Source organism: Arvicola amphibius, chromosome 12, assembly GCF_903992535.2.
Source record: "Arvicola amphibius chromosome 12, mArvAmp1.2, whole genome shotgun sequence".
NCBI lineage: Eukaryota > Metazoa > Chordata > Mammalia > Rodentia > Cricetidae > Arvicola > Arvicola amphibius.
The window spans coordinates 151,461,492-151,471,715 of NC_052058.2; the positions used below are offsets into that span (position 1 = coordinate 151,461,492).

At 56.9% G+C, this 10,224-nt stretch overlaps 1 protein-coding gene across 2 annotated transcripts; it reads right to left on the bottom strand.

Moving 5' to 3' along the window:
• Positions 1–281: 281 nt before the first annotated feature.
• Fes (FES proto-oncogene, tyrosine kinase) lies at positions 282–9,625 on the bottom strand. 2 transcript variants are annotated; one of them, XM_038313661.2, is made up of 19 exons: positions 9,486–9,625; positions 8,791–9,012; positions 8,492–8,665; positions 6,380–6,476; positions 5,997–6,180; positions 5,470–5,607; positions 5,281–5,400; positions 5,013–5,135; positions 4,720–4,906; positions 4,506–4,589; positions 3,786–3,995; positions 3,354–3,476; positions 2,984–3,037; positions 2,348–2,466; positions 1,984–2,078; positions 1,769–1,862; positions 1,138–1,295; positions 907–1,029; positions 282–634 (listed from the first exon to the last, which is right to left on the bottom strand). In XM_038313661.2, the coding sequence occupies exons 2-19, from the start codon at positions 9,001–9,003 to the stop codon at positions 492–494; spliced, it is 2,439 nt and encodes an 812-aa protein (XP_038169589.1). In that variant the 5' UTR covers positions 9,004–9,012; positions 9,486–9,625; the 3' UTR covers positions 282–491. The 2 variants fall into 2 exon arrangements, with proteins under 2 accessions (XP_038169589.1, XP_038169588.1); XM_038313660.2 differs by having other exon boundaries at positions 1,769–1,892.
• Between the last annotated feature and the right edge of the window lie 599 nt (positions 9,626–10,224).

The window sequence follows — 10,224 nt, forward strand, 5'->3', positions numbered from 1 at the left end:
AGAACAGAACAAAACAAAAAAGGCTCCCAGAAAGCCATGTCTTTACAATCAGCATCTGGGCAGCTTTGAGAAAGCTGAGCCTTTTCTAGGGAACAGTGCCACCATCTGGTCACAGCTTTGTATACCACCCTGCGCTCCGTCCTAGCTCCAAATCTTGCCAGCCAGTTCTAACCCAAGTGGGCTCTCTGTTCTTCCTCTTTTGCCAGTCCCATAAGGACCCTGCTTATCTTCTCCCAGAACTGGACCCTGGCCTCCAGAGGAGCACACATGCCAAGATTACCTGATGGGCACAACTGGTTTTATTTTTCTGCCTGTGAGGAAGCTGGGCAGGAATTGGGACAGAGCGCCTCCCTGGGGCTGCACCCTGCAGCAGCCCTCTTGCTGGCGGTTGGAACCCATGTCTTGGAGCCGTCCAACAGGGACTGAGAGCTGCTGAGGAGGTACGTTCTTTTCTGGACAGGCCACTGGCTTCAGCAAGGGGCCCCTAGGCCTCACCGATGCCGCTTGCGGATGCTCTGTAGCTCCTGGACGATGTTGCTGAAGCTAGGCCTCTGCGCAGGCTCATAGGCCCAGCACTGTTCCATGAGTCTGAAGACTGCATCAGGGCACAGCTCTGGGCAAGGCAGACGACCCCCTGCGAGGACAGGCACAATGGAGCAAGTGTGAGAAGAGACCAGATGGCTTCAAACTCACTGCCCTCAAGGAGCCAATCTGGTCCTTGAACCCCAAGACAGAGGCCTAGATTCTAATCTCTAACCCACCATGCATAAATAGGCTTGCCACCCGTGTTAGCTACAGTCTGTTCTTATTCTGCCCCTGTAGGAGGTTCTGAGAAGGAAGCACTCAGCTGCCGCATCTCAGCTAGGAGCCTGGCCCTGAGGCACCATCCTGTATCTGTGACCTCACCCTTTTCCACAAACTCCCGCGTCTGCTGATTGGTGAGGTTGGGATAGGGTGAGGCCCCCAGGCTGAAGGTCTCCCACAGCAAAATGCCGAAGCTCCATACATCGCTCTCTGAGGAATAGCGGCCTGCAAAGGAGACGAGGCCACGTGGGGAGACTGTCCACATTCAGGGACCCAGCGTCCACCATGCCCGGCCGTCAGCCTTGCAGCCCAGGGTGGGTGAGAATCGGGTACCATAGTTAAGGGCCTCGGGGGCAGTCCACTTAACAGGGACTTGTCTGAGGCCCCCCGAGGCTGCATAGATCCCATCGGCTTCTTCTCGGGACATCCCGAAGTCACTGATCTTCAGGACGTTCTTCTCAGTCACCAGGCAGTTCCGAGCAGCCAGATCCCTGGGTGAGGCAGGGCAGAAGTCAGGCAGTGTTGTCTGCCCAGCCGGGTCAAACGCTCTAGACAATGAACAATAGCTTTTCCCTGGGGCTTAGGAGGTGGCACACTGAAGTGCCTGCCTGTTGTGCAATCATGAGGACCTGAGTCCAGATCCCGGGCTCTCATAGAGAACGCCGGCAATGCTTGTCTGTTATCCCGGCACTGGGGGATGAGGAAGAAGTGGCTCCCTACAGCTCACGGCTAGCCAGCATCACCAAATCCATGAGTTCTGGGGTCAGTGAGACACCCTGTCTTCAAAAATAAAGACACCTAACACTGATTTCTGGCCTCTACACACATACATGTGTATGCACCGGCACGCATACTGACATAGTGTAAACTCTCAAACACAGGGCACTGGAGACCAGTTCAGCCTGGAAGGCTGATGCCAGGCGGCCGCCGTGACGGGGCCCACCAGGGCCTGTGGTCCGCTCACCGGTGGATGCAGCACTTGCTCTCTAAGTACTCCATGCCTGCCGCTGCGTCCCCTACCATCTGCAACAGCGTCTTCACCCGCAGGCGGGTTCCCTCTGTCCGCAGGAAGGTGAGAAAGTCGCCCCCTGGAGGTGAGGGCAGCCTTGAGCCTGGTGGGAGCCCACCCCCACCCCTTCAAGCTGAGCCGTCACCCTGGGGACCAGCACCTCCACTCACCTTGCACCAGCTCCATGACAATGTAGATGGGCTGTTTCTGCGTGCAGACCCCGATGAGACGCACAATGTTGGGATGGCTGTACTGTTTCAGGATCCTGTGGGGCACAGCTGCTTAGACTACGTGTGCTCACAGCCTTTCTGCATCTCCCCCTAACGCCCCCGTCCCCCATCTCCCACCCTCACCCCCCTCAAGAAAAGCCCTGAATGCCAGCAGTCCCGGACAGGTGATGGCAGGTGGGGTCGTGGTCAGTACCTCTTTGCATTATGGGTACTACGTGGACTCAGAGGATTGAATGCCAGGCCACGCACAGAGGGACCCTTCCATACAAGGAACATACAAGGTCATACTTATTTTAACACCCACCTTGCTTCTTGAAGAAACTTGGCCTTGAGGTCGGGTGGGAGTGTTTCTCGACAAGACTTCACAGCCACCGGGGTGTTGTCTGCTCGGAGGCGGCCACTAAATACATCTCCAAAGTTCCCCTGAAACAGGCCCAGGCTCACACAGCTTTCCGGTACTGCTGACCTTTCTCAAGGGGGCAGCCCATCTTGTCCCCACTATTCGTGCTGTCTGTCACCGTGGCCTTCTAGGAAATGCTCCCCCAGCAGGGACCCAAAAGTTAACCTGTGCCACCTTCCCTGAGAAGTGACGTGGGAAACCCAGAAATCACTTTTCTTTGGGTTGGAAAAGCATTCTGATTGAAAAGTGACAGGCATTTTACATTCACAGAGGAGCTTGGTAAGAAGCCCTTGACAGGGACAAGAGCTGGGGGTGGGGTGCTGGCTTCTGGCGGGGGGCGGGGGACCTAGGAGTCATTTGCTATTTCCTGACGAAGGAACCAGGGTACAGGCTGGAGTCACATTGAGGTCAGGGAGACCCTCTAGGACTCTGGAAGTAAAACCCAAGGTGGAACTTGAAGGGCCTGGAGGAAGCTGGTGAGGAGGTAACAGGTAGCCCCCAGATGGCTGGAGAATCCCAGGGTGCTGGGGCCAGACCTACCCTTCCAATCTGCTCGCCCAACACCAGGTCCTCATGCTTCAGCACCCACTTGTCCTGAGGAGAGAGGCTGGGGCGTCAGAAGCCAGCAAACAGAAGAGGTGCTGGGCCCTGTGCTGGGCTGAATAGCTCTCCGGCTGACACTATGTCTGTCTCGGAGCCTCAGTGTGTGACACTGGCTGATAGGGTTGGTCGCATCAGGACACACTCAGATATTTCAGGGGCCAGGCTGATATATATGACCCATGGGTGGGAAGGAATCCCATACTGAGGCTGGCCACCCTGTGGGGTAACGCTCCCTTCACCCTCTCGGTGGAGACCGAGTGAGGAGACTGACCAAGTCCAACACAGTCCAGGCCAGCAACAGGCTCACCTTGGGCACCGCCCTGTACAGGACAACACCACTCCTCTTGGTCAGGGGCTGCTGGGAGGACAGCAAGTGGTCGATGAGCAAAGGGATGCTGGGAAAGCCGTCCCCTTCCAGCCGGTACAGGTTCTGTGAGGCAGGGGTTAGGGGTGTGGGGGAGACATGAGGTCAGCAGCTTCCTTTGGGGAAGAGCCCTGAGCCCTGAGAGAGGACAGGAAAAACATGAGAGACGGGGGCTCTCTAGGACACAAAGCAGAGGCAGTGGAGTGTGGTACATGGCACCCTGCTATCTTCCTCCTCTGGGGCCCCCTCCAGCTGAGAGAAGAGGCACCTAAGATGCCAGCTACTCCCTACTCTCTCAAAGTCATCTAGGCTGTTTCCCTGGAGAGGGGAAGGAGAAGGAAGGAGTGGGGTCCAGAAGGTCCCAGCCCCACTCACGTCGGAGGACTGAATGATGAAGTGCCGAGGCTGGCCATCCCACAGCACGGACAGCACGTACTCCTGCTTGCCCTGGCTTTCTCGAACCAGGAAGTCCCCAGAGTGTGTGAGCAGCTCAACCACCTCCGCCCGAGGGAGGGCCCCATGGTACCACAGCTGCTCATGGAGGGGCTTCTGCACCTCGGGGACGAGCTGCAGTGGCGGAGGGATCTGGAGGGAACATGCAGGAGTCACCGGGCTGGCTCATAGCAGGAGAACACTGGGCTAGTGTGGGGTCCCTCTGTCTCCTACGCTGCTCTCGTTCCTACGGCTATTCCCATGACACTAGAGAGGCCTGGTTCAAGCTCACTCTGAGCAGAACTGGGATGGGAAGCCCAGGCTAGCAGATGGCAACCAAGTTAGTACTTTTCTCCTCTGAACCACAGGCCTCCCCGTCACTCCCAGAGCAAACAGAGCAATGGAGTAGCCAAGGCTGCAGGGCCCTGCAGCAACATTCAGGAGTGATGAGGAGAGGCCAAGGGGCTGTCGGGGCTCGGAGGTATCTGAAGCCTGGAACCCCAAGGAAGAAAAGGAGGCTCCCCCACCCTCACGCCACCCCCTGCCCAGTGAAAGAAGTCTAGGCAGGTCCTTCTATCTAGGGCATGGAGAAGGATGTCTGAGACTCCTGGCCTGGCCCAACTAGACGGACAGAGGTAGAGGCCCAGCCTTAGAACTACTCACAGAGAACTTGGGGCGGAAGATTCCAGAGAAGTGGCTTTTAAGGATCTCCAGTGTGGGTGTCCTTCCCCCCTCTCGCTCCTGCTCCTGAGGCCAGGGACAGACGTCAGCGGGTGGTCAGGCTTAGGGAGGGGGAGGGCAAAAATGAGGAGCACAGCCCCTGCAGGTAGGCTGGCGAGGGAGGAGGTACATGGCGGTTGGTGGCCGGGCATCTCACCGCGGAGGAGGTGGAATGGCGGTCATCTTGAAGGAGCGGCACAGCCGGGGGCTCGCCAGTGCCTAGTTGCTCTATCTTGTTCTGCAGCAGCTCCTGCTGGGCCTGAAGCTTGTCTTGGCTGCACAGCGCTACCTGTAACCCCTGCATCGCCTCCTGCAGCACCTGCCTCTTGCCTAGAAGCTGCACCCTGCAGGCAGGAGCAGGGCAAGAGGAGAGCAGAGAGAAGCTTAGTCTGGAGTGTGCATGTGTAGTGGAGGGGAGCCAGGAGGCTGCCGCTGGTGGGGTCTGCTCACCGCTCCCGGGGATGGGTGCTCTGTTCCTCATTCCTCAGCTCGCTCTGCAGCTGACTGACCATCTCCTGCCGGCTCAGCACCTCTTTGGTGGCCGCGGCCAGGTCATCTGTCACAGAGGTCAGCCTGCACCAAGGACAGGATGGTGAAAGGTGTATCCCCACCCACCTTCCCTGCCACACGCACCCCAACAAAGCCAACCTAGCCTGGCCACCTAGCTAACGGTTCCCTGCGCGCGCACACACACACAGTCTGCCAAACTACCACGCACGTGTGTTGCACGCTCTCCAAGGTCAGCTCGTTCAGCTGCAGCTCCCCAGGTTCCAGCTGTTCACCCTCTTCAAGAAGCGACTCATCGAAAGTGACACAAGGTGGCACGTCGGGGGTGGATCTGTGGGTGGACAAGGTCCTTCAGTGACTAGGTCAGAGGTCCGGGAGCCAAGGATAAGGGTTGGCTTACCCGTACTGCCGGAGGAAGCCTAGGTACTCCAACTCCGGCTGGATGCGGGCAGCAGCTGCCGCCAACTCCCGGTGGATGGACGCCACATCGTCCTGCACCAGGCTGCTGATCTCCAGGTATTCCTGCAGGATGTCCTTCCTGCATCCCCCACCCCAGAGAACCACTGAGTTAGAGGGCTTCGGGCTGGGCAAGGAGAGTCACTCAGCTTAGGACACTGGTGGTTCAGGACCAATTCTAGGTTGAACGATGCGCCCCACTCCCACCCCGCCACTTACACCTCAGCTCATTTGCAAGTGAATGACCTTAGGCAAATCATTTAAAGCCCTCCTTGGCCTTCTGCTTCCTGGTAAGATTTATAGGCACATAGGGCAGTTCCTGGTACACAGGAAGTACTCAGGAGTTAGGTCCCCAATACATATATAAGACATTAATGTGCTGCTGCCCCCAAGTCTGTGTCCCCCAGGCCTGGTACCCAGCCCGCCGGCTCCAGTACCACTGGTTAGAATGGAATGGGGCCGTGGGCTTACAGGATGCCCGCCATCTCCTCGTGCAGGTCCTGCAGCGACTGCAGCAAGCCAGGCAGCATGAACTGGTAGTAATGCTGGTGGTGCAGCTGCGCGGCCCTCACGCCCAGCACGTAGCGGTTGTGGTGTGCGAAGAGCTTCCATAGGCTGCGCACGTACTTGTCTTTGGCCTTGTCTCGATCCTTGTCTGGCAGGTGGGAGGTAAGAGGTGTGTGGGCTTGTGGGTGGGGCATCACACACACACACACACACACACACACACACACACACACACGCTCAGCGGGTTGGTCTTCCAGAGGCCCCAGCAGCAACCCCACCCCTGGGCACCGGCAGACAGGTCTACTGGGCCGAGTTTTTGTTCCTGTCAGGAAGGAAAGCCCCCACACCTTTGCTGGCTTCCTGGTACTTGCGCCTGGCCTGGGCGCTATCGCGAACCAGGGTCCGGTACTGGCTCTTTAACTTTTCGATGTCCTGACTGTGGGTCTGGAAGAAAAGGGAGGTCAGAGGAGGGAGGCCGAGCCTCAAGCCTTGGGAGTCCTCGCTGAGGTAGAGCCTTGGAAAGGTTGTGCTATCCAGGCTGTTAGGTTAGCCTAACTTATACTTCTGGAAGAGTCTGGAGACTTCTGGGGAAGCTGGCCGCTGAGGTCAGGGTCAGAGGAGCTGAGTTATAGATGTTCTGCTGGAGGGGCCAGGAAGGAATTTGGGGCAGGACCCGACTACCTGGTGGCAGGTAGAGTCGGCCTCGGGTAAGGATATTCCTATGACTCCACCCTCAAACGCCCCTCAGGCTCGGCTTCCTCTCCTGTTGTTATCCCGTTGAAATTCTTTTCCTTTTCCCCATTTTTTTCTTGAGGTCGGGTCTCACTCTAGTCCAAGTTTACCTAGAACCTCACTCTGTAGCCCAGGCTGGCCTGAAAATTGTGGCAATCCTATCTCTGGATTATAGACATGAACCACTACACTCAATTTCATGCTGAATTATTATTATCTCAAAGATTTGTCTCATTTTATTGATGTGTGTGTGCGCGCAGGAAGGCATGTCCCTCCAAAGCCAGAGGGGGCTATTAGATCCCTGGGACTAAAGTTATAGGTGGTTGTGAGCTTTGTTTGATGTAGGTGCTGGGATCCGAACTCTGATCCTCTGAGAGAGCAGTAAGCTCTTAACCACCCAGCCATCTATCCAGCTCTTCGTGTGCGTGCGTGTGTGTGTGTGAAGGTGTGCATATGCTATAGCACACATATAAAATCAGAGGATAACTTGCAAGCATTGGTTCTCTCCTTACACCGTGTGGATCCCAGGGATCAAACTCAGGCTGGCAGGCTTGACAGCAAGTGCCTTTACATACTGAGCCGTCTCAGTGGCCCTTAGTTTTCTTTTGTTCTTTTTTTTTTTTTTTCTTCTCTTAGACAGAGTCCTGCTCTATAGCCCAGAATAACCTGCAATCTTCTTGCTTCTGTTGCCTGAATGCAAGATTACAGACCTGGCTTGTGTAACTCTTTAATTTCCAACATTTTTTTTTGAGGCAGGGTTTCTTTGTGGAACAGCTCTGGATGTCCTAGAACTCACTTCATAGACCAGGCCGGCCTCAAATTCACAGAGATCTGCCTGCCTCTGCCTCCTGAGTGCTGGTATTAAAGGCAAGCGTGCCACCACCACCCGCTGCCCGCCACCGGCTAACTTCCCACACTTTTAATTTGCATAGGGTCCTGCACGGCATGTTCTTGGTAAAAGGACACTAGGTATTGGCCACAGACCGGAGTCCTCAACCCAGTTCTCTGGCTTGGGTGCTGGGACACATCATGCAAGCTTCATTTTGCTTCTTGGAACCTCAGTTTCCCCATTGTTACTGATTAAATTCATAGGCTTGGCCAGTCTTAAAGGGCCAGCTAGTAAATATTTCAGTCATGTAGGCCAAAGAGTCTGCAGAAATCACTCCATTCTGTAACCGAAACATAAGAGTCCTAAACGAGCATGGCTGGGACCCCACAAATGGGCAGACCCTTGAATTAGGAAGCAGTTAGGAAAGGAAGGTGAACCACAAGGGGGCGCTGTGGGTCCACGGGAAGCCCTAGCTCTGTGGCGCTGAAAGGGGTGTGGTACTGGGAGGCTGACCAGTGAGCGTGGGAGACAAAGCAGCTGCACACACCCCAGCCTATAGCTGAAGAGCCGCTGGAACTGAGACCTCGACAGGCCTCTGCCTCTGGGGCCCTGGAAGGAACCACTCTGAGCCAAAGACGGACTTGGCCACCCCTCTGAGGCAAGGGCTAGCCTGACCCATTCTGGACTTCAACACTCTGTTCAGGCACAGATAGATGCCTTGACAGGCCCTGCAGCAGGTTAGCCTGAGCTGGGCGAGAAAAAGAGGAAGCTGCAGCAGCAGCAGCAGCAGGCTCAGACAGGCCATCCTGGAGCCAGGCCTGTGGCCAGTGACTTCCGCTTCCCCTGGCATTCTTGTGCAACTCCTGATTGTGAGAGTCCTCCTGGGGTGCACACCCACCTTGGTGAGCTCCTGCTGCAGCTGCTGCCACTGCTCATTGTACGTCTTTCTCAGGTGCTGCCGCTCCCGGATCAGCACACTCAGCTTGCTCAAGGGCCCCGAGTTCAGATCTTCCGCATGCTGCCGCAGCACCCGGCTCAGGTTCTCTGTCTGGCTCGTGATCTCTGCCCAGGACTAAGGCACAGGGTGGGATGGGGAAGCAGGAAGAGCGTGACAGTGGCCCTCGAGCCTAGGCATGCCACATTTCTCTAGCCCCACATCTAAGGGTTTTGGGAGAAGACGGGAGAGGGGAAGCTCACCTGGCTGACGTGGCTGTCAGGGCCACTGCTCCAGTTCTGGCCTCCACCGTCCTGCAGGGACATGTGGTGGAGCAGTCCTGCATATTCCCGGTCACTCTTGACCCTCTGGGCCATCCACTTCCTCATCCCCTCCAGTAAGCGGAGCTCCGCTTCCTGCATCTGTTGCACTGCCCCGTGGCCCTGGGGGCTGCACAGCTCGGAAGAGAAGCCCATATTGGTGTCCTAGGGAGAGAGACCAGGTCATTCAGTGGCAACAAAGCAGCAGCTGGAGATGGAAGGGCAGGAAAAAGAGGCCAAAGGCTACTAAGGTCAAAGAGGGCTCCCTCCGGGCAGGACATGGGTGGAGTCCTGTCCAGCAGAAAAACCGGGAGGTACAGAAAGAGCAACCTGGGCTGGGGACGGCACTTGCTCTTTCCTGTGTGCCAGGCCAGGTCCCAGAGCCAGTGGTTCATTTTCAGGAACAGACTGGAGATCCCTACTAGGGTCCGTCACCCACACTGTTCCTGGATGGTACCGGATCCTGCACCAGGGTCCTCAACAGTGCCAAGTTTGCTGGACTGCTCGGCGCCAGTGGACTCTCCTGCCCTTCCCTAGCTCCCAGCCCCACCCCCAACAGGTTTCAGGCTCCCAGAGCATCTGCCTGGCCCCTTTCCAGTTCTCACCCACTGCCACCCCTTGCCCATACCCTATCTAACCTTCTGGACCGCAAAGGTGAAGTTGCCTTTGCGGTAACTTGTGGGCAGCTGCTCCGGGGGCAGGTAGCAGTGGACCAACTCGGGCCCAGAATCCACTCAGCCCAGTTCCTGATTACCAGCTTCCTCCTCCGTGGTTTCAGTAGCCCCAGGCCCCGGGGCGGATCCACTACAGGGAAGGGGCGGGCTGGAGTTTACAGGCCCCCCCCCCCCCCCTGCTCCCTACTCTGCACGCCCTGGGCTACAGCCTACCGAGGCACGGAAACGGAAGGGAGGAGGAGGTCGGCAAAGAATGGTCATGCCTGTGCACCAGACACTCCCAAGGGCCCTGCGACGTCCCGTGAACGCGGAGAAGGAACCCAAAAGGGAGTGGGAGGGACTGAAGGAGTTGGGCCCAGTGGCACCTAGGGTGCTCAGAGTCTGGGAACAAATGTGAGTCCCGCCAGCGTGCTAAGGTGTCAGCGGAACGCAACCGCAGGGGAGGAGGGAAGCCTAGTCCTGTCCCTTCTCTGGATTCCCTAAGCACAGCTCGGGCGTCAGCCTCCATTTGAATAGAAAATTTCCAAATAAATACCCTGAGCAGAGGCCTGTTTCTCAGGAACAGGTACCCAGGTAGTGCTCTAGTCTCAATGGAAGCCTGGGTCAGCGCTGGGTATGGCTGATGAGAAAGATGCACTTTCCCAGGGGGGCTCAGGCACCCCCAGACATGTAGTCCTAGTGTGCTCTCCCACTCCGCCCCTTT